This window comes from Solanum pennellii, chromosome 12 (assembly GCF_001406875.1).
Source record: "Solanum pennellii chromosome 12, SPENNV200".
In the NCBI taxonomy this organism is placed as follows: domain Eukaryota; kingdom Viridiplantae; phylum Streptophyta; class Magnoliopsida; order Solanales; family Solanaceae; genus Solanum; species Solanum pennellii.
Window position 1 is genome coordinate 3,872,858 of NC_028648.1, and position 24,574 is coordinate 3,897,431.

At 29.5% G+C, this 24,574-nt stretch overlaps 4 protein-coding genes and 1 non-coding gene across 5 annotated transcripts; 2 read left to right on the top strand and 3 right to left on the bottom strand.

Annotated features, from left to right (window-relative positions):
• The first annotated feature begins 1,442 nt into the window (after positions 1 to 1,442).
• LOC107006749 lies at positions 1,443 to 3,690 on the top strand. Its single transcript, XM_015205264.1, has 6 exons — positions 1,443 to 1,682; positions 1,793 to 1,925; positions 2,058 to 2,161; positions 2,246 to 2,417; positions 2,497 to 2,631; positions 2,764 to 3,690. Exons 1-6 carry the CDS (start codon positions 1,642 to 1,644, stop codon positions 3,550 to 3,552), a joined length of 1,374 nt encoding a protein of 457 aa, XP_015060750.1. The 5' UTR covers positions 1,443 to 1,641; the 3' UTR covers positions 3,553 to 3,690.
• Positions 3,691 to 3,890: 200 nt separating this feature from the next.
• On the bottom strand, positions 3,891 to 7,366 carry LOC107005507 (probable polyol transporter 4). The gene is made up of 2 exons (XM_015204117.2): positions 6,678 to 7,366; positions 3,891 to 5,527 (listed from the first exon to the last, which is right to left on the bottom strand). Exons 1-2 carry the CDS (start codon positions 6,886 to 6,888, stop codon positions 4,179 to 4,181), a joined length of 1,560 nt encoding a protein of 519 aa, XP_015059603.1. The 5' UTR covers positions 6,889 to 7,366; the 3' UTR covers positions 3,891 to 4,178.
• Positions 7,367 to 11,759: 4,393 nt separating this feature from the next.
• TRNAV-UAC lies at positions 11,760 to 11,832 on the top strand. Its single transcript has one exon. It is a non-coding gene; the product is annotated as a tRNA-Val (tRNA).
• A 2,256-nt stretch (positions 11,833 to 14,088) lies between these two features.
• Positions 14,089 to 16,056, bottom strand: LOC107005661 (putative ribosomal-protein-alanine acetyltransferase). Its single transcript, XM_015204302.2, has 2 exons — positions 15,741 to 16,056; positions 14,089 to 14,475 (listed from the first exon to the last, which is right to left on the bottom strand). Exons 1-2 carry the CDS (start codon positions 15,976 to 15,978, stop codon positions 14,246 to 14,248), a joined length of 468 nt encoding a protein of 155 aa, XP_015059788.1. The 5' UTR covers positions 15,979 to 16,056; the 3' UTR covers positions 14,089 to 14,245.
• A 3,527-nt stretch (positions 16,057 to 19,583) lies between these two features.
• LOC107006800 (E3 ubiquitin-protein ligase RMA1H1-like) lies at positions 19,584 to 20,460 on the bottom strand. The gene has a single exon (XM_015205319.2). It carries the CDS (start codon positions 20,394 to 20,396, stop codon positions 19,716 to 19,718), a length of 681 nt encoding a protein of 226 aa, XP_015060805.1. The 5' UTR covers positions 20,397 to 20,460; the 3' UTR covers positions 19,584 to 19,715.
• Between the last annotated feature and the right edge of the window lie 4,114 nt (positions 20,461 to 24,574).

Consider the following 24,574-nt stretch of genomic DNA (forward strand, 5'->3'; position numbering starts at 1 on the left):
TGATTACTATCTTATAGTTATCTGCAAAAGAAATGTATAAAAAAGTATAAAAGGTTATAAGAATATGACTTTTTAGTACCACTGCTTGCAATCATTATGCCTACTTCGTTATCAGTTGCTTGCCTACAAACTAATGTGATATAGTCCACTTTGTGTTATATATATATATATATATATATATATTTTAAAAATACTCACCTTATTAATCGAAACATGATAAAATAAGTAAGAAATTTTGACAATATTAAAAGTAAAAATGTAAAGGCACGCCATTCATCTTATTTTTTATTTATCAATAAGGATTGTGATGGAGTGATAAGTACTCTTTCATCTTTAATCACGCAGTTTTGAATTTGAATTTTTTGATACGAAGTCGTTTTTGTCAGAGAGCGCTTTTACCTCCAATGCGCAACTTCAAATTTAATCGGGTTCTACTATTGATATTGAAGATCGAATGAAAAATTAAAAGAAAATCTTATTTTTTAGAAATAAATATTGGCCTTCTTTTTTTTTCTTTCCAAAAGGGGTTTATTAAATGGTGATGAACTGTTTCTTTGACCCCCAACAGGACCACCAAATAGACAAGAAATCAGAGCGTGCGTTTAATTAGGACATGAGCAAATGATAATGCTATGATTCAAAATAAACGTTTAATTTTACACGTAGAGTGTCATGTAGAGTGAATATGTGTTTAATTTTTTAATTTTATATAAATTTAAATATCTATTAATATTTATGTAAATTTAAATATCATAAGTCAATCGCCATCAACTTAAAGATCATATTTATATTCATGTATTATACTTTTTCTAAACTTCAATTATCAAATTATTTATTCTTTTGTCTTAGCCAAATGTCGATCACTATCTTTAAAAAAAATATCAAATTATTATTTGATTGGTTCAAAATATTAGTCGTTTTTTAAACTTGAGATTATTTTAAAATATTTCATTTTTCTAGAAAAATATTTAAAATTAGTGTTGCCACTTTTTATCCAAATTGTCTCTTATTTCTTTTTAATAAATTACTGAAAATATGACATTTTAAGCAAAATAGAGGATAACTTAGACGTACTTTTTTTCCAAATCGTAATATCAATAAGTATCAAATAATTCGATTCACCATAGTTCAGAGTTAAGACTTACAATTTAAAAATTAACCTAATATTGTTATCTCCGTAATTTAAGCTTAACAAACATACATTTTGTTGTTTATTATTATTATTATTATTATTATTATTATTATTATTTTGGATAAGTGGAATGAGTTGTGGGGATTAACGAACATGATAAAAAATTAATGGGATAATGGTTATGACTTATGAGTATAGTGGAGTAGCAGTTAATAAAGCTGCTTTTAATATTTTTCGTTAATTTCATCTTTTTACCTTTTTTTTCCCCTTAAACTAAACTTTATATAAAAATACAAACTTTATTACTAGTGGTTCAGTTCATATATTCTTCAACCAAAAATATTTACTTTCTCTTTTAGCTAAAAAAGTGAAAACACACATGCTCTTTCATCTTTTCCATTTTCATCATTCACTTGACACAATAATTCTCTAACAATAGTTCACTCGTGTCGATCAATTTATCGCTACGTATTAAGGTTACCTGTTGTATCGTACACATTTCTGTTGACATGTTTGATGTAATTTTTGGATGGAGAAAAGCTACTAAATGGTACGTACAATTTCAATTTCACTTCCTTCATTATAATTTTTTTCTTATGAATTTATACTACTAGACAGAGCGTCTGTCTAACGTAATTACTAAATTATTTTTTTTGGCAGTAAGAATTTGATTAAAAGAGTTAAATGCCGGCTTAAACTGTTGAAGAACAATAGAAGTTGCATTGTTAAGCAATTGAAAGATGATTTAGGGCAACTACTTAGACATGGACATTACCAAATTGTCTTTGATAGGGTACGTATATCGAAAATTTCATATTTCTAACAACGTTCTGATAGAAATGTACATCTAAAATTCACGTGTTTTTAGTAGATATATGGATTATAAGTCCATGTAACAAGTTGAATTTTTATTTTTTATTTTCAGGTTGATCAACTATTTATGGATGACAATATGTTGGTAGTATATGATTTATTGGAGAATTTTTGTGAATTTATCCTCATTAATCTTCCGTATATACGTAGACACAAGTAAGGAATTAATATATGTACAAGTAGTTACGTGTAGTTATCTGTTAGGTGATCTGATACTTGTCGATCTTTGTTTTGATACAGAGATTGTCCAAATGACATCAATGAAGCAGTGTCAAGTCTCGTATTTGCATCTACGAGACTTGGCAATTTACCAGAGCTTCCTACGATAAGGAAGCTCTTCGTACAACGTTATGGGAAGAAATTCGAAACATCTGCACTTGAATTACTTCCTGGAAATCTTGTGAACCATCAGGTTTGTCCACATTTTACTATAATGAGTTAGTTGAGGTTGTAAATTTTTGTAAGTTTTGTTGTTCTTTTAATATATACAGATAAAACAGAACTTGTGTATAAAGTCTGTTTCAAATGAAGTGAAATATAAATTAGTGGATGAAATAGCAAGGATTTGCTTTCAACAAGGACCTTTACTTCTTGAATACAGAAATGAATCACAACAACAACAACAGGTAATTTTGTTATGCTGTTTACAAATTCGATAGAACCTAGTAATTGTGGTTTAGTGTTTACGTTTTCTACCTGAACTATCACTAACTGTTTATCATAATACACGCACAAAAAGTGATACTTGAGATGTGTAGGTGATTGGTAACAAGAGAGATGGAGAAATGAGATTTAAGAATTCCAACATCGCGACAGAAGCACATATTGTATCGATTGATTGTTCATCTGCAACTGATGAAACTTCTACGGATTATTTATCAGCAATCGAGCAAACTTCTATAGGTTCAGTTCATTGTTCGAGGAACAATGAGCATGAAAGAGTATCAAAACCTGTTCGATGTAGTGATTATTCGTCTCAATGTACAATTTCTAGTCCTGAGCTTGTAATGAAAAGAGAGTTTTGGAGAACCAATGGCTTTATATCTGGACAAACGACAGATCAATTAGCTTATAAGGACGACGTTGAGGAGTTTGAGTCTATTCTAAGCAAAGATTTAAACTTTCAAGATCAGAGGCTTTTCATGTTTAGAGGACCTCTCTTTCCCTTAATGTTAAAGATGGATACTCATCATACTGATCATATCAATGTGAGTATTTCTCCTCTGCAAAAGACGAGACTTATCGCTATGAAGGATGCATCATTCATGACGGATGATTTGGAGGGTTGTTCGTTTACATTCTCATCATCAGCACCAGCAATGACTCACGGACAACTTTATATGAGGACAAGGACTATGCCAGTTGAAAGACCTAAAGATAACCTCGCGGATAACTTTCTTCGATCAAATTCATTTCCAGTAATTCACGAGCCTAGTGAAGGATCGTCTTTGAAAAGCTATGTCCATCCTAAACTTCCGGATTACGATGAAATTGCAGCTATGTTCAAGGCTCTCAAGAAAGAAAAACTGCAAAAGAAAAAATGCTAGCAGAAAGGATGTGTGTTTGTTGAGTGTCTTTCCTTTTACTTATACAAAATTCATTAGATTTATGCATGAAATTACATTTCCCAACTGTAAACATTCTCGAATTTTCTGAGTTAAATAAGCTAGCGTTTGACTATGAAATTTTATTTGAAATATCTTTCCTGTGTAGTTTGTGGGCTATCACATTAGAGCGAACTTTCTCGTTTAATTCCACACTGAAGGCCTTATGGGACATGAACAGAGGATCCCCTGTTTTATTTTGTAGGGATTGAACAGAAAAATGATATCATCTGTTTGTTACTTTGCTTTGATGCAGCAATTGTCACTACAAAGATAAATCATTTACAGCCAAAGAAGTAACCTCTTCATTTCATTTAGCCAATAAAACAATATATATTTCGAAAAATGTTCAACATGGAGATTCTTTCGATAAATAAGAGGTTACATATCCTGTCTCAACCTTCGATATTTGTATCTGTTTCACTATAAGTAATCGATGTATGGTGTGATCTCCGTGGCTTCTCTTGTAGTGGCACTTGCAGATAGCCACTCCAAAACTTTACCACTCAAATGAATAATGATTCAATTCGATCAGTGTGTTTAACATGTAATCAACAAGGACTTTTGTATCACTTCTGCACTAGATGTTCAACATCTTCAAGTTGCACTTCACCTCCTTGAAATGTGTATTCATCCTGGAACAACAACTCTATCTGCTCCAACGATTTGCCTTTTGTTTCTGGAACGTGTTTATAGACGAATGCAACAGACAGTGCGGAGATTACTGAAAAGATTAGGAAGGTTCCACCAACTGTTATTGCACGGGAAACAGAGAGAAAAGACATCGCGACCAGCCCACTGCACATTCTATTACCTACTGCTCCGAGCCCTGATGCTTGAGCACGAAGTCGTAAGGGAAAGATTTCTGATGTTAAAACCCAACAGACAGGGCCAATCCCCACTGAGAAGAATGCTACGTTCCCACAAACGAATAGTATGGCTAGCGCGATGCTGATTGATCCTTCTTTCATTAAAAGTAGAGTGATCCCCACGCCTAACAAACATGTAGTCATACCAATTGTGCTCACATAGAGCAGTGGCTTTCGTCCGACTTTGTCAATGAGAATGATGGCTATTAATATAAATGCTGTCTTGCTGACTCCCACAGCAACTGTAGCAGCCAGAAGTTTTGATTCATCCTCAATACCAGCTGCTTTAAAAATTGTGGGACTGTAGTAAACAGTTGCATCAATTCCGGTAATCTGTTGGAAACATTGAATTCCAATACCTGTGATCAGCATCCTACGTAGAGCAGGAGAGGGGCTTAACAATTCACGCCAGACAGGTTTGTCTGTGTCTGCGGTTCCAGCAGCTTGTTGTATCTCGGCTAGTCTCTCCTCAACTTCCGAATCATTTTCATTTGTTTTCATAAGAACCAACCTTGCTTCTTCTACTCGGTTCTGCAAAACCAACCACCTTGGTGACTCCGGGATGATGAAGAGAGCTACTCCAATAAAGACTGAAGGAAGAATTCCAACAGCAAGCATTACCCGCCAGCTTATATGTGCTGAAAGACCGGAGAATGCATAATTTGATACATAGCCGAGTAGAATTCCTAGATTAATAAAAATCTCAGGAAATGATGTGAGTGAGCCTCTAGCAATAGTTGGTGATATCTCAGCTATATAGACGGGTGCAATCATGACGCCAAAGCCTATGCCAACACCAGCTAAAATCCTTCCTACCATTAGTATTTCGAACGAAGGAGCAATAGTCATTACAGCTGCACCTATTTGAAAAATAACAGCAGCGAACCCCATCGTCCACTTTCTACCAATCGCATCTGATGTTCTTCCACCAGCTAAGCTACCTATAAGTGAAATTATGCTCAAAACACCGACAAGAACTTCTTGTTGAACTTCTGTAATTTTCAAATCTTGTTGAATGAATAAGATTGCTCCACTCATGACACCTACATCTGCAAATTGAAAACATAAGCATCGAAATCAAACCTCAACTTGTCAATAAACTTTATAAAGAAACAGCGACCAGCGTGCAGCTACATGAACTGATGAATACATTCGAAAGCATTTCTTTGTACCCCAGAATCCCCACCCTGGATTTATTTTCGGCTACTCTGAAACTGGGTAAGACATATTCAAAATATATTATAATGTACTATATCACTAGTACTACACGTATTTAGTAAAAGTTAGATGAGAATTCTCACACTTTCTCTTGAATTCCAGTAGATAAAGCAGGTTATTTCTCCACTAATAACAAACTAGAACTTGCAGAAACTGGACTATTAGTTAAACATTTCCCTGATTGAATCCATAAAAGTAGAATACATTGTTAATGCAATTAAGCTCCATCCATTTGTACTTCTCCGTGCTGTATTGTGCTAGAGAAGATAACAACATTGTTGTTACTTGCTAACGAATTGCTCCCCGTGCTTCTCAAAGTGTATAGGATCTTCAAGTATCTACTTTAGTTGATCTGTCTAGCAAGTTGCGGACATTTTTAGACATGACAGGTCTGCAATGCCTAGTCTAAGAATTTGTTATGATCCATGTATTCATTGAGGGAAGTCACTTGCTTTTGTTCTAGAGTTCATTTTATCAACTCGTAATGAAGGGAGTCCTTCCTTCCTATGACAAGTTTTGGTGTAAGGTTTTATACATCCCCTATATGTAAGGATTGATTTCTCCTATGGTCACTCAACTAAAAGTCAGAAAAGATCAACCCCAATATGTGATTAGATGTAATGAATCAATCAAGATATCATCACTTAAAACTCCAAGATTGAAACCATATTGTTACACATAAAAATTATCAGTTCTCTCACTGCCCCAAGGATTGTTTGGCTTCAATCTTGAATCACATACATTTTCTCCAGAGACAAGCATTCACAATTGCTAAATTTACTGCTTATATAATCACCACTACTCTAGATTAATACTCGTTCTGTCGCAATTTACGTAACACACACATTCCTTTTTAGTTTCGAAATCTAGTACAAACTAGTATATCACAAGTCAAAGCTCAAAACACAAATCTTGAAAAAAAAGTCAATCTTTAGGAATAAGAACATCTCACAGACATGTAAAAACTATAATAAGATTTACCATAACCAAGGAGGACATTGTTAAGTGAAGCAAAAACAGCACAACCAAAAACATATTTTCTAGTACTCTTCTTCCTCTTTTCCAACTGATACTGATCACCATCATCTGTAAACACAGAATCCATTCTTTTATACTTGTTCTTGCTCCCCAATGGAAAATCTGACATACCCATTTCCCCATGTCCATTTTCTTGGACACCTGTCATACCCATCTACCCAAAAAATCCAATCTTTAACTGAAAAAAAACAGCAACTTAGAAGGTATAAACAGATGTTTTGACCCAAAAATCCAATCTTTAACTGATGAAAACAGAAACTTTGAAGGTATAAAACAGATATTTTGACCCAAAAATCCAATCTTTAACTGAAAAAACAGCAACTTTAAAGGTTTAACAGATACTTTGACCCTAAAAATCCAATCTTTAACAGCAAGATGGGATTTTGGCAGTTACAAAATCAAGATCTAGAAAAAAAAGAAAAAGGAAACAAAACAAGTGGGACAATTTTTATTTGTCTTTAGAGTGAAATGGTATTGTACATCTTACATTGCCTTGACCAAAGACCATCTAACTTTTAAAAATTAAAGAATTTGGAACTTTCAATGATACAATACAGCGTAAGACTTGGCAAATTTTGTGCACATTTCAGGTTGGTAAATCAATTCAAGTAAGTCTACTCAATGGAAGTTTCTTTGAAGCTATTATCACCTCTGAGTCTATACATGGTTACTTTCTTACGTTTGACTTTGACGTAAAAAAATATAATACATAAATATAATTCTTAACTTGACATCGGCTGATAACTATGATTTAAGTTTGGGTCGAGAAATGTTTTAGATCATAAACTTCAAAAAATTTATAGTTTCTCTCTTAAATTTTATCAATTCAAATAATGTCATATAAATAAAAATGAAAAAAAGTAATAAATGAAATAACATCTTTTTACTATTATTATATAACTATTAATTATCATAAGTCATCTCATTTAGGAAATGAATAATAATAGTTGATGTAAAAAAATAAAGATATAAAATAATAAATATTCTCTTATATTTTAATTAAATAAGTGAAAATAAATATTTATTTTTATATAGTAAACCAATAAAATGAATGGAGGAGTATATTGATTTGTAATAATATTCTCATTCACTTTTTTTCCATTATTATCAAAGCTATACTTTTGCGTAATACTTTAATGTACTTTGCCTTTTTATATGCATTGTTATCTAAAAATTTGCTCTCTCTTTTCTTTTTCTTTCCAATTTTAATTCTCCTCTTTTGGCATGTTGTGGATGTTTTTAACTTATATGTTATTTGTATTTCAATTGAAGTTAATGTGTATAATTAAAAGATCAATAAGATATAATTTTTTGTAATTAACGTAATGGATATTTGTATAGTATAATATAAAAGCTTTTACGAAATATAAATGAATTAGAAATGTTAATTGAAAATATTTCATCATGTGTTCAGTTAAGGATGAACATTTAGGTTGTTCATATTACTAGGCACTAGCGATGATAAATTCAATTTAGATTTTTGGGATTTCAAGAAATTGAAATCCAAACCGATTCAAATAAGTAATTAGGATTGGATTATACGTGAGCCGTTTCTACAATAGTAAGGATGTATATGAGCTACTTTCATCACGAGGGGCATATCAACTCTAAATAACAAAGTTGAGGAGTATATCAGACTCTTTTCCCTTTCGTATATTCATTTTTGAGCCTATAAGTTTAGTTTTTTCTTCTTTCAAAAATGAACATCGACTCTACTAAAATGTTCTTGTCAAATTACACTAATAATATTTAAGCTATGAAATCATCATCAAGAAATGGGGATCGCACAAAAATACATATTTTTATTGTGTTTGGGCATCTCTATCCTTACTTTTTTCACTTTCAGTAGAATCAGAGAAAAAAAATTCAATAACTATATATGGATTTCACTAAAATATATATAAATATAAAATAATTTTGGCTCAGTATATATAGTGCGATTTTTTGTCGAAAGGGTTCAAATGATCTCTTTGCACTTACTCTTGCAAATAAGTTGGTGGTGATAAAGTAAATATACAAATTTAAAATTTGACTAGTCAAGAATTAACTTCAAATATATTGAAATTCCAGAAATTTATATCTTAACTGCAAACATGGCGTGCACCTTAACTTTAATTACAAGTTTTTTTTAGTATCTAATGTAGATTTTATTGTTTACAAATGTTGGTATATCTGGTGAGAATTTCTACTTCTCGTCTCTTCTCGTTAAAATTCAAAAGCATCAACATTTATATCCGATCCTTTATGAATTTTACTCAAGACATAAGGTTTAGAGCGAGATAATAATTTATCCTTCGTATAATAACAAAGCCAAGAAAACACAAAGACAACCAATCACACGTAATAGAGTATAATCTGGTGCAATTCGAAATAGTTTCAAAAAAAAAAAATTGATTTTGGTGGTCTTAATGGTGTAGACTGTAGCATTAGTCCAAAGGGAACTTTAACATACTATAGTAATGCTCTATCAGTTTCAGCTATATATATGCCTATATTTCTATTCAACACAATCATTAATTTTATCAAACATATAATGATGAATAAAATATTGTGTAATTTTACTATCCCGCATAAATAACTTGTCAAGGCTTGACTCACAACGTTACACATTCAATAACCATTTCATGCAAAAAGATGTTGCTTCAATTTCTTATCAAAGTACTGTTGGGTATGTAGCAAGAATTGATGAGAAATAGATGAAAGAAGAGGAATTTGAAAAGTTGAGAACTTGAAGAGTTGGAAACTTGAAAAGTCCTCTTCTACTTTAATGAAAAGGCATTTGTCTCTCATCGGTGATGGAAAGAAAAATAGGAGAGTTTAAATACAGAAACACTTCTATTAATTGTTAAAAGGGTTGGAAAGAGGGACACCTCTCGCGCCGTCGTCGTCGCTCGTCTCGGTTTCGGCAATCGATCGACAGATTATTTTTTGTACAAAGTTTGTTTTAATTATTTATTTGATTAATTAATTAAATGGCCAAAAAAATATTTTCAATTGATTAGTTGATAACAGAAATTGAAAATTAACCGAAAATGTTTCAACTTTTTAGTTGACTAACCCTGAACCCAACTCGGATCCGCGCGCGATCCATTTTATTTGAACTTTTCCGTTTTATTTAAATTTTCCGCCATGACTGTTCTGAAATGTTGCAACTTTCAAGAACAGTCAGTACCATTTGAAAGGTTGCAAACTTTCATTAATGGTCGTGTGAATTCTGAAAGGGTTGCAACCTTTCAGAACATATATTCTTCTTGCCTATAAATACCACTCATTCTTCAGAATATTTCCAACGAATTTTTCTGATCTTCTTCTTCTTCTTCTGCACACATTTTTCTTCGTGTACTTTCCTGCTGTGGATTGATTCGCTGACTATAGAGTTTTTGGTATCTACACTCTGCTGATTAAGATCATTTTACCATAGGAGGTTATATTCCAAATCAAATCTCGGATACTAGAGGGGAATAATTTCCTTAAGGGGACACTGTGAGTTCAGTGGACTTGATCTTTTATCGATTTAAAAGATTTTTTTCAAATTCTGGTACGTTCTTATAGATTTTATTATTTGTGAATTAAATTTTTGTTCATCTCTCTTACTGATTTTATAATTTCAGTTACTTCGTATTTCTGAACAATTTATTAGAATCACTAATTTCTAATTTTGATGACACAGATCGAAAACAATTACTTCATAGTCCAAAATTCTATTTAAGTAATGATTCATATCATTACATCCTCCTCCTCAATGATCGAGAACAACATTTTCATCTTTATGAGATAGGAATAAAGTAATTATATACAGTTTATCTAGTAACTTTAATTGTAAAATTGTACTAAATATTTTATTATAACTACATATTTAATTGCTTTATGTATGTGTACATATAATATGTTTATTCTAATTATGTCTCCATTTATTTATTTCCACCGAAATTAATTCTTTTTATCCATCTATCTCACGGTCAAATTATTAGCAAAATATCTCATATTTAATAAAAAAATATTTAAAATAGATTAATTGTAATTAATGTCCTCTAGATCTTCACATTTTCTCCTATCACTATAAATTTTCATTGCTCTCTCTATATGAATTCATCATGATAAAAATAAAAAAGACAAGATATCATAAATAAAGTTTATATCTAAAAAAAATTGTTTAATTTGCCTCTTTTATCTTCGTCCCCCTTCTCAAAATAGCAAGAACCTATAATATTTTGAAATATTTAAACTTAAATATACATAAATATTATAAGTCTTGCCATTTTGAGAAAGGAAATGAGGACATAAAGATCTAACTCTTATGGGTTGTGAAAATTTATAAAGATTTTCTAAAAAAAATGTTGTTGATCTATGTATCCCCTCTCAATCCTCTCTCCCCGATATTACTAATAAATATATCTAATGCATGCATTATTTTTTTTAATACACTTTATTGAACGATTCCAGATTATAAAGGTGTAATATGGTTGATTAATGATATCGTATACAAGGTAAATAATTGTTTTTACTTTTTTTTATCAAAGAGATTTTCATTGTATATACATTCAACTATCCGAAAATAAAATAATAAAATAAAATAATTATTAAATTCAAGTTTTACTGTCTGGATTTAGATACATATGACGTCTATTTGGTCAAATTTATTATTTAAAACACAATAAGAATAATATATTTAATATAATTTCATAATTGATGTTTGAGAAGAAAAAATATATATACTAACCCTTTATTAAAAGTAATAATTGAAAAAAAAATAACAATAATAAAATAATATCCGATTCGTTGAACTAGTGAAATTATTGATCTTTGTGGATGCAATGATCCTATGTGACCATATATATATAGCTTAAAGATGATTCAAGAAAAAAAAACTCCAAATTTAAAGGGTACATTACATATCTCTTACATTTCATTTTCCAATCATCGATCAATATAAAATTGAACCAACCAAAACCAAAATAAATATTTAAAAAGGTTTAGTGAGAACAATAAATATAGGTTAATAAAACTATGTATTAAAATAAACAAGTTGCTGTGGTGTAGTGGTTATCACGTTAGTCTTACACACTAAAGGTCCCCAGTTCGATCCTGGGCAGCAACATATAATATTTATTGCTATTTTTGATTTGTCGATGACAATGTGTTTCTCCTCTTTATTGAAATGTTTTCGGTCCGACTTCTTCACTATTACACTTGCATGCTTGTTTTTTTATATATTTTACTTAAGCCGATTGTCTATCGAAAACACGATCTCCTCTTTATTATTTTCAAATTTCACCATGACTTCTTCATTAGTATATTTATATTACATACTTGTGCTTTTATATACTTTTCCTTAAGTTGAATTTCTATCTTCGCTACTATATTTACATTACATGCTTGTTCTTTATATACTTTACTTAAGCCGGGTGTCTACCGGAAATAACTTTATCTTCATAAGATAGGGTAGATTGCATACACGCCTTTCTCCCCAATATGTTGTTTAGGATTGCGTATTGATCGATTTGGTTCGATTTTAAAATTTATCAATTTAGCTTATTGTTATCGATTTGTAGAGATGTAAAATCATTATAGAATCATTAAGATATTGACTTATCGGTTATTGGTTTATCGATTTTTGATCATTATTGGTTTAACCATTAAGATTTGATACAAAAAAAAATGAAAATCACTTAAGCCTCATTTGTTTGCACTTAATGGAGGTCTGAATCTAAATCATTCAGATTCAGTCCGTTAAGTGCGTTTGGTTTTTAAGTCTGAATCTGAATGATTCACATTTAGCCTTTTAAGTTTATTTGTTTTATTTTTTAAAAAACCTCTTAATGGGTCTGGAGAGGTCTGAATGAATCAGATCTGTAGAAGACTCTTAACAACATTAAGAATCATTTGATAAGTTATCAAATAATAAATTATAACTACTCTGCTTTGGATAGTCTTTTTATCTCATAACTAAAAACTCTCTTTCTTATTTTTCTCAATCAAACACTATTTTTTTCCAACTGATAAGTTTTCATAAATCCTTTCAAGTAACTATTTTTTATATTAATAATTTTCTTGTATTGATGTGTGTCAAGAACACTGGTTGCAATAATATTTTTTGGTGTATTGTTGTTTATCAAGATTTTTGAATGAAAAAAATAGTACTCCAAGTCATAATTATTAAAACTTTTTTAAAAAAAAATTAAAATCAAAAGTTACATATTTTGTTGAAATGAAAAATTTATAATATTTTATTAATATAATGCTTAATTTCACTTCTACATTTAGATATTGAAAACAAACAACATTAATTATTTAGTGTTCAGATTTAGAGACCACATCTTAATATTCAGATGTGTATTCAGATTATAACACTCAGGTCTTAATGCAAATTTTAATATTTAGATGTGTATTCAGATTCAGACCTCTTAATCTTAACTAGAGCCGTCAATATGGGCTAGGCCTGTTAGGCCGGTTTGGCCTAACCCGGGATTTAATAGGGCTGGGCTACGATTTTTGGAGCCCATTTAAGAAAAGAGATTTTTAGCCCGGCCTGAATAAGTCTGCTGATTTGTGGAGCTTGAGAAATATCAGTAGGGTCAGCCCGTGGGCCAATAAAAATTAATTAAAAAATATAACATAATATTAAAATTTAAAATTAAAGAGAGTCCAAACTCAAAACAATTAGATTAATATTTCTATTTAGATATTTATATTTTTACTTGAAAGAAAACTTAATAAGTATTATAAAAATAATTTTAATTGTGGATTTGATTAAAAAGTAGAAACATTAACATCATGTTATATTGTTTCGCTGATATTTATGATAACATTTTTAAATTATAATTTATAATTTAATTTAATAATTCTAAAAATAATATAATTTTAAAAAAGTGGGCTGGCCCGGCGAGCCTGTAGCCCACGTACTTGTGGAATGAGCCGGCCGTTTTTTAGCCCACACCAAAAATGGACTAGCTCGGCTTGACCCGTAAAATGTTGAAACCGTATGGGTTAGCCCTGATAGGGTGGGCTAGCCCATATTGATAACTCTAATCTTAATGAAAACAAATGAGGCCTTAGAAATAATGTGACAAACCAAATAAATCATGCACATAAGTTCACAAGTTACATCTTATTCAAAAACAAACACTTTTATATTGTAGAATAACCAAATGCTTGAGACAACAAAAAATAAAAGTAGGAAATCAAATTCTAAGTCAAGGACTTTATATACAAAATGGTATAAATATAATTGTTTAGTTTACTGTTGGGTTATCTGTTAACCCATTAAGAAAAACCTCAAACCATTAAGAATCAATAACCCGATAACAAAAAAAACCTCTAAACCATTATCAAAATCGCTAAACCAATAATCCACTACTGGTAAACCAATAACTTTATTTTCAATTCTGGTTATCAATTTCGATTCGATTTTGAACAGCCCTAACGTTGTTGATGTTTACATTAAAAAAAAAATATGAGACAGCTGCAGGATCATGGAAAGATAAAATTTTCTCTTTACATCATTATTGCTATTATTCCATGTCAAAATCCAAATACATTCTATAGGCATTTCTATCTGAAGAGTAATAGCCCTCCACAAGAGTATCCACTTGGAAACTGAGTTTCTTGTATAGCTGCATGGCTGCAGTTCTTGTAGGATCTACATGAAGCGATATCCGATGAACGTTTCTTGTTCTGCATTTCTGGATTGCTGCCTTCAGTAAATTTTCTCCGAGGCCTTGTCCCCTGTAGTTCTCTTTAACTGATGTATTCCACAAGAACGACGCATCAGTAAACAAAACGAAAAATGCCAAAACAGAAGGAATATTGTAAGTGAATCTCGTTTTTTGACTTGTGTTGATTCAGTCAGGCCAGTGAACAACAAGAGAGACAGGCAGAAGATCACGATAAAAAGTTCATAACAGCAGAACGAAAGCAATTCTTTTGAAAAATAAACATCACATGAAAGATAGTTCTCTCTTCCTATGCAATGATGGACAATGCTTCACTGACTTATCGGGGATATATACTAATAGTATCAATTCACGTTCTGCCTTCCCCTATAGCGATACAATATGATGACGATCAGAGAAAGATATAACTAAACTCTCCTGCAAAATTCCTTGAAAACAATTGCTAGCTATTTCAAGGTTCAATGTTTCCTCAATAGTAACATATCAGCTTGCTCGGAGAGGAAAACTACGTAACAGCTCTCTAATTTAGAAATGCTGCACTTTCATCCAATCCAAGCTACAGAGAAAAACGTTGAAACAACAGAAGCAATTTTTCCTACCTCTCTATTCATAGAGAACAAAACTTGTTCGGCAAACGAATTCATGCATAAAAGCCAACTTTTTTGTAGTCACATTCACACTCCTGATTGTTCTTTTCTCATACGAAAAAACATTAACAAAGAGTCACATTCGAGTTCCGCATGATCATAACTTCCTAGCATAAATCACATTGGTCCTATCCAATCCGATAAATTCTACCTCATCACGCAAAAGTTCATCATCCCGACCTAACTGTAAGTTACATTGATCCGAACTTCATAGACCAGTATCAACTACAAGTCCAAGCACAATAATGCTTCTCGCAACAAAGCATCCGAAAACTTTCTCCCACCACAAACATTGACATGCTTAGCAATAGTTACACATATTAGAAAACTCCACTAGCTATAATGTTGTTTCCATTTAGCCAGTTATGATCTGACCTCTACCTCGTTATTTTCAATAGACCCTCGACTCAAAATAAGTTAGAGCGACTGTTTTCAATACACCCTCGACTCAAAAATAAGTTAAAGAGCTACTGTTTCCAATAGACACTCGGCTTTCAAGATAAGTTTTTTACAAGTAATCTAACAACAATTTCACTGCAAATTTCAACAAAAACACTTAAATAGCAATGAATCAAATCCTAATTGGCAATTGCAGCACCATAGTATCTCAAACACCTGAAATTAACCGAAAAATCGAACCAAACCCTAAAATTAAACAAAATGAAAAGGGTTTTTATTGTTCAGACCTGCTAACTTAGTGATACAAGCAGAGAGTGAAGAAGGCCAAGAATACATAACATAACCAGCAATTTCTTCACCAAATTGAGTGTAGAGTAACCCAGAATTCTTCTTTTTCAGTTCTTCATCAAAAGATCGAGCTAAAGATTCATGTTTGGGGAAAATTTTCTTCTCTATTCTCACTATATCGTCAACTGCTTTAACCCAATTTGCTGAATTTCTCTGCAATTCAACTATCTCTGCCATTTCTGCGATTTCATATTTCTCTGTTTTTGCTGCTGTATTTTAGGTTAACAAGAATCTATTAGGGTCATTATTGGAAAGAAAATTAGTTCCTTTTCTTATTTTAAATGTTTTTATTTTTTTACTATAAAGTTTTCATATATTTTTAACATTTTAATTATTTCTAGAAACTATTTATATACATTCTTTTTATTTTACATGGTTTATTAATATATATAAATTTGTATTCATGTATTAATTAACTTATCAATCTGAATGATGTTTTTTTTGTTAGTAATCCAAGGGATTGGTTTACTTTTGGACATGTTATGTTTTACTTTTTAAGTTCTACTTAAGGTTATGAAGGTCGTTTCGATATTATTTTTTTCTACTTCAATTAAAAATAATTTCTTTTTCTAATAAGAAAACGCAATTCAATCTAGATACGTTGTTCAAGCCTCCAAAAATAAAACAACATATCTATATTGATAAGCTTAAGTAAGTGTTTCTGATTGAGAACACTTGAATTAAAATATATTTGACAATTGAAGTAAGCATGTATATAACGACCTGTTTATATTCAGTTAATCTAAAGTAAAACTTATCCATACATACTATCCGACCAAATTATTTTATCAATATAATCGAAATATATAAAATATGTTTGATTTTTTTTCCCTTAAGATGGGTTGTAGCTAGGTGGAATTTTCTTGGGTTTGTTCAAATAAGTCTGCCTTTTGAAGAATAGGCTTATCTTGCTGCATCTTTATTTTTTTATTTTTATAATAATGATGTTCAGAATAACTTCTACGCCTTAGATTAATTAATTATACGAGATGTTTGTCAGTTTTATATTTGTCCAAATTAAAATACGTAAAAATAATATTTGAATTGATCAAACTTTAATAGTGAATTATATGTGGTAGAAGATTCTTTTTGGCCATTATGCAATGATAGTGGGACATGACAATATTTTTGTGATTGGTAAAAAGAGCATGGGAATGGTGAAACACTAGCTTTGATAAAAAGAATATGATACTTTATGACATTATCAAGGGAACAAAAGTCTTTTTTTTTTTTTTATATTTGAAGAAAAGAAAGTTGCACATTACAATAATTGGTATACCTATAATGTGTGGTTCAAAATGATAGTAACGAGGCATATACTATATTGATGCTTTAGTTAATCATGTTGAAAAATTAAAATATGGTTTACAACTTCTGCAAAGGTAATCTTATAATGTTTGTGAAAATTGATAGTCCCCGTTAAATCATCAAAACACTCTGTTTGAATCATTGTTACTCATTGTATTGTTATCATACATATAATAATTGTTTTGATTATAACTTGAAATATATTGTATTGATAAATTTCATTGTTACGTAATAATGAAAATCCTCATTTTATAGAGCAACTAATTTGATGTGTTTCCATTGTTACTTAATTTCTTTTTCCGATTATATTCTTATTTATATTTTATAATACTATTTTACCCTTTACTCTCTATTATTTAATAAATTACAATACAGTCAAATTAAACAATTAAAATGTTATTAAACAGTATCAAATAATACAATTTAATCAAATATTATATCTATCATACAATACAATACAATACAATATAAAATAATAGGTAACAATGATTAAAACAAAGTGTAAACCTATTACCTATATAAGATTTAGTGCTAATTACAATCATTTTTATGTAGTGTAAGTGATGTTGGATTAGGTGGATATCAACTTATCAAAAGTGGACAACAAAATTTTTAAAATGCTTTCCCTAGTGATACACTAACTTTAATAAGTGGAAATCTTTAGATAATTGTTGAAGATATCTATTTTTACCAAATAAAACATAAGTTATCACTCATACAATCAGATATATACCTTTCAAGTTTACTTCGACGTTTAATCATGTTTCATTGTAGAAATTAAATTATGTTTTTTTAATTTGTTTTTTCAAATAAAAAAGATAAATTAAAATTGCATATTGTTATCAACTTGTATACCACTAGTTTGAAAGGCATAATTTCTGATATTTAAATTTGGCCTCCGCTTATAAGTAAATATTTCAATTCTATCATTATATATGTATATATAAACACCTTAACTCGGATTCACACTATTCCTGCTAAACTCTTCAACATATATTCAAAATAATCATCTGAATACCTTTAAAATTCATTCATTACATTAAACATTGAATGTAATGAGATATAATGGAGACGAGTTTGAGTTTTTGTAAACCAAGTTGAGGTGTTCATACCTATACAACAATTATCATAGGTTATATGCTTTCAAATAATTTTAAAGTACTAAAAATAGATGCTTTATTATTAAAATAAGATGTTTCTCACCATAAGCAATTCTCAAATCTCTCACATCAAACACACCCATATTTGGAATGTTCTATACCATCACTCTCCACAGACGGCAGCCATCATGTCAATCACCACCCACCAGCAATTGCTCTTGTTAACCTAGCCAAACAGATGATGACAAGTTGGCATATGAGATAGAGGTGGCATAGCCGCAGTGGTGAAACTGTTCAATCTTTACTTAAAAATTTCAGATTTGAGTCTTTCATACGAAGAAAATTCTATTGAGAACGTCACTCTCAAATAAGCTCTGTGTCATGTAATTCAGATTTAATTGAGATTCTAATGCATATTTCGAATAGTGAGGGTGAGAAAAAAAGAGAGGTGGCCTATGCCTATTTCTCTTTGAGATGTTGATGCCTTTGATTTTGAATGTCTTGTTTTTCAATCCTTGTGCTTATATCTTTGAATATTCATTACTTTCTCTAGACGTGAAAACTACTATTTCCGTTTCAATTTGAATATTTAGATTATAATTTTTTTTATATATATTTTACGTGTTTTTAATTATATATCATATATTTTAAAATTTTATTTTACTTTTTTACTTACTTTTTGTTAAATCAGAATCAAATAAATAAATTAAAACGAAAAGAGTGATGGCTGAGATGTGCTGTAAAATGGTATTGGTCTCTTAAGTGGGATTTTGTCTTCTTAATAGAACCTTCCATGTCTCTAGAGAGGAAAGTTTTAGACATTATTTTCGATATTATAAAATTAATTATCTAAATTTTCACTTTATTAAAGCATATATCACAAATCAAAACCTTGGTTAAGTGATCAGAACTACTTTTAATTTTTTTTAATTATTATTATTGTACTCGTACATTATTGAGTCCTGTTTCCCTTAAATTTTCCTAAAAAAAGTAAAAAAAAAATCATAATCCTTCTTAGGCCCTTTATGATTAGATTCGATTCATCCTTACAGTTTCGATTGAGCCTATCTCAAAAATCTGTTATGCGGAATTTGAGATAATACGAGAAAATATAAACGCGAAAAACAAGACAACAGATTTACGTGGTTCACCAATAAATTGGCTACGTCCACGGGGAAGAGGGAGAGCAGTTTTATTATGGAGAGGCAAGAACAGAATTACAGAATAGGGTTTGCCATAGCGTCTATATATAGTGCTAAGCTACGCCCTAACAGGCTTGGGCCCAACATACAGAATTGACAGATAATTAAGGGCCCAATACAACAACATTGTATACCCCGTCCTTTCTGTTTGTAACGGGTCCGATTCAAGGCATTCAACAAAATCATATATGTTATCTATATAAATCCAGGTGATCATATGTTACATTGATCAAAGACGTATATTCATATAATATATCGCGTGTACTAAATATAATTACATTGTATGAACACGCGAAGAAGATGATCAAAACAAGAGAAGACATGTAGCTAAACAACAACATAGGAAAAAACAGATTCTGCTAAGTGATTGATCCGCTTGTAATAGTTGTCTTCTTAACCTTGGACTATATGAACTTGAATATGTATACAAATTAGTATTCAATGAGTTCCCAAACATTCGTGCATAAACAATTTCCCCTGTTGTCGTGACACCAGGACTTAGCATATGTTCTAAAGTTATATGATTTCGATGATCATCATGAGATGAAGGAGAAATATTATTATTATCTATTAGTCCGTGACTCGTACATCTCGGACTAGGAGGTCTTTGTGGTATGTCTATACCAAGATTCAGGGCCTTGGTTGATGTTTTTGTAGCTTGACCGCGACCATAGAGTGGAATCAATGTTTTTTGTGAGACTTCAGCTTTGCAAACAGGGCATTTTGGCTGTTTGTTATCGATGTTTTCAGATGATAAGGTGTTAAAATGTATCCATTTGTAGATACAAGGCCAACAATAGAGGTGACCACATAATGTAACAACAGGATCATGTACAAGATCTAGACAAATGTTGCACTCGAAACCTTGAGGTGAATTTTCTTCAAGTTTATCGAGATCACTTGTCTTCCATTTTTCAAAGGAATTATCGCGTTGATCAAAGGTAGTTTCTACTATATGGTCTTGAAAAATTTGTTCTAAGGCCATATATGCCTCTCTTGGTATTGATTTATTTTGGTGATTGGCAAGATGAAGAAATAGTTGGAATACAATTAGAAGTGAGAATTTATAAGGACAAGAATAGTAGTTTGCTAAAAAATGATTCTTAAGGTTGTCACTTGTCAACATCATGGCCAAAAAGAAAAGGCCCTACACATTATTAACCAAACACTATATCATATTACACGTTTTATCTTAATTTACGTGATACTATTTGATTTGATATAATATTTAATAAAAAAATGAAGATTTTTGAAGTATATGGTGTACAACAAATCTTTAACCATTTGTGTCGTTATAAATCTGTCATTAAGAATAATAGATGAATTTAAAAAAATTTCAATTATCGAAATATGATATTCTTTCGAACTGAAATAAATGTATTATATAAATTGAGACAGATAAACAAACGCATCATAATTAAGTGATTCGATGAAGTCGAAATATATATATTAATGGATCATGGTTAAGTGAGAGGAGTTTTATACGAACACATTTTTTATCCATCTATTTGATTTATTAACTTTATCATATTAGATATATATAATTAAGACATTATATTAGTTTTAATAACAAACTAGGCCTCATTATAGGAATCTTAATCTAGAAAATAACTTTTAGTCAATAAAAAGTAGCACTAGTTGCGTACAAGGAGCTACCACTTGATGACCTTCCACACATAGCCACATATAGTTTCATACTATAAAGAAAATAGATGTCTTTTTCATCGTGAATCAATAAAAAATTTAATGCTATAAGATATAATTTTTTTCATTTCAATTTTATTGAATCATGAGAAAATATATAATAAAAAATAATTTTTATTGAAATATTGAAAATGGCCACTTACAAGGTTTTAGGATATTATGTGTAAAAATTTAGAATGACGCGATTTTGTTATTAAAATACCTTTTTTTTTTAAAGAAAGCTAACTATCTTTATCAATTTGATTAAAATTATAAAACTCACAATACAATATATATGTATACGTACACGTAAATTTAATTATTATTATTTATTATATATTAATTTAAAATTATTATAGAAGCTTCTAAGCTCTAAATTTAGATCTAACTAAAGAGTGAATAGAGATAGTGGAGGATAAGAGAATACTTATACACATGGACGGTGTGATAAAAAAAATAAAAGAAATAATTGATTCGTTTCATTTAATTTTAGTATTATTTGAATTGACACGATATTTCAGAGAAGAAAAAATATAAAAATTATAATTAAAAATATTTGTGTCCGTAAAGTATTATTAATTGAAAATAAAAAAATAAAAATTTATTATTTTTAATTATAATAGAATAACATATTTTTAAAAATAAATTAATAAATAAAATATCCCATAAAATAAAACAAAAAAAGTACAATTTGATTATAAAGAACGAGTCTGCACATGTATTATATAATTAAAATACTTAAAATACTACATGTGTCTCGATAATAGCAACCTTTTGTCAACTTGTTATTTTTTTGTTTACTTGGAACTTGGAAGCAATTCTATCCTATCCTATCCTATTCAATCAGATATTATTATGCTAAAGATAATATATTATATTAAAGTAATATAATCATTAATTTGATTATGCTAAAGATATATAATAGAGTAAATTTGAATAATTATAAATAAGATAGCATAAAAAATCCATTAAATTATACATAGTAAATTAATCGGTGGAAAAATTAGAATGTAATTGGAATTTGGAATTTTCAAATAAGTAAAAACATAGAGTAATCGAAAGGTGAATTTAACATTTATCATATATATCCACATTAATGTAGGTCTGATTCCAGAATTGAATAGGTCGATGGAAAGAAGATTTGTCCATCAATAATGAAAATAACATTAGTAGGAATATAAGCCGAAATATTCTCGGATTGAGTTTCAACTATTGGTAAGGCGATCATACTTTCTTCACCTAAACTAGAACTTATTTAGTGGATCTTTCCAAAAGGCGTGAATGCAAATAAAAAACATCTCCTAGATAAGCTTCACGATCGCGCGGTCTTCATAATAGAAGAGATATTTAGCGATAAGCTTGCAACTTGTTTGGAGAGATCATCACAAATATTTGGATTGATTTTTGGATTCTTGATTTGATTTTGGATTTAAGATTTACTTTGTTTGTATATATATATATATATATATATATATATATATATATAAGAGGGAACAACAAAAGTTAAAAGTTGAATTACAATTTTACCCTTACTATAAATTAAAATGTTATAAAAGCATTTAATTATTTAGTTTAAATGTTAAATTGTATCATTTTAAAAAAAATGTAGATGACTTTTGCATTTCCTTAAATTAATTCTTAATTAAAATATAAAAAAATAATTAAATGTTTGAAATGTGAAAAGATATATTTTAATTGCACATGTATATCCTAAAATAATTACTGCATATAAAAAGAGTGACCCCCCATTTATCCGATTAATGTCACTGATTTTATTTATTTGATTTATTATTACTAAGATATTAAAAGTGTGTTATTATATATGAATGAATTAGTAATAAATTATTGAGATGACTTGTAATTGCCTCATTTATTATTAATTACAATAATTTGTGTTTTTCATCTTTTTAATTATTCATTCAAACTAGATTAGATTCCAAGTTCAAAGCAATAATTATTAGTGGTAATGATTTGTATTTTTCATCTTTCCATCTATCTATATATTAAAGACTATTATTTAGAACTGAAAAATATAGAATTTAAACAGACATTTTTACTACTATTTAAAAATTAGGTGATAACCATTGAAAAATGAAAGAAATTGTCATTCAACTGATAATCAAAAAACTATTCCATCTATGATAGTCAAAAAAGCTATGAAAAAATAGAATACATGAGGTGGGGAGAAGAACTTGAAAACTTCTTTTTAGACATGCCTAAGTCCTCATATCTCTTTCGATATATATTCTCCATCACGAAGATTATTGTTATTTCTAATTTCTTTTGCATTTCTAATAAACTCATTGTGGTGTTGTAATCTTTTAGCTATTATTATGAGCTTTTGAAATAAATGTATGTATGAAGTTCTGTATGAAGTTCAGTGTTTAAATTATAGATCTGTCAATTTTATATTTTAAATGTAATTGCTTTTAATCTTGTATAATTTAATAGTACTATCTTTTAATTTTAGAACCTTACTTAAATAATTAAATATTTCACACTATCGTTTCTCATTAAAATAAAATAGGCAATCTTATCAATAAGTGTACACGTATTTTTAATATCCATTTATGGCTATAAAAGATTATCACTGATATTTAGATCATAAAAAAGACTTATACAAAGTTAAAGGAAACTATAGTATATTAATTAATTTCACATACTTTTTGCTTAATGCCAAATGCGCAATCCCTTTTTATTTATTTTTGTTGATACATGAAATATAATTGGTAAAATTAATATTGTTGATTTAAACATTTTTTATTTGATAGCACAATTTTAAATTATATAACAATAGTAAAAAGTAAACGTGCAACGCACGTTGTCAGAAACTGGTATATATATATATATATATATATATATATAAGTTAGAGTTAACCACTTTTGTCCTTTTTTAGTTATTTTCATTATGATTTAATTTATTATCTTATGTTTGGACATCTATAATTGATATACTTTTAAGTATTGTGCTTTACGTTTTACTTGTGATTTATATTAAAGTATATATTTAAGAAATTCAATTTTATATATATAAAATATTTTTTGAAATCACCAATATAACATTATTATGTTTCTAATTATTGACATGACCGATTAACCATACTGAAAAAACCAAACCAGTCCAAATTTATTTTGGTTTGAATTGAGTTACACTTCTTCAAAATCAAAAACCAAAAACCCATACCGAATAATATAAAACTGAATCTAAAAACCGAATACACACCCCTAATCACGTGACATTTTAGGAATTAAAATTCAATTTTTAGAAATTTTTTTAAAATTCAATAAATATAAATCTAATTACGAAAAAAAATATTTATGGGACGAAGAAAATCTTAAGATCAATGATATTCATACACTATTTTGACAAGGAAACACAGAATATGTTGCTACATAATTATCAAATACTTCTTGTGGCCGCGTCCATTTTTATTTATTCATTTGATTTGACATATCTTTTTAAGAAAGAACCCCCTTCAT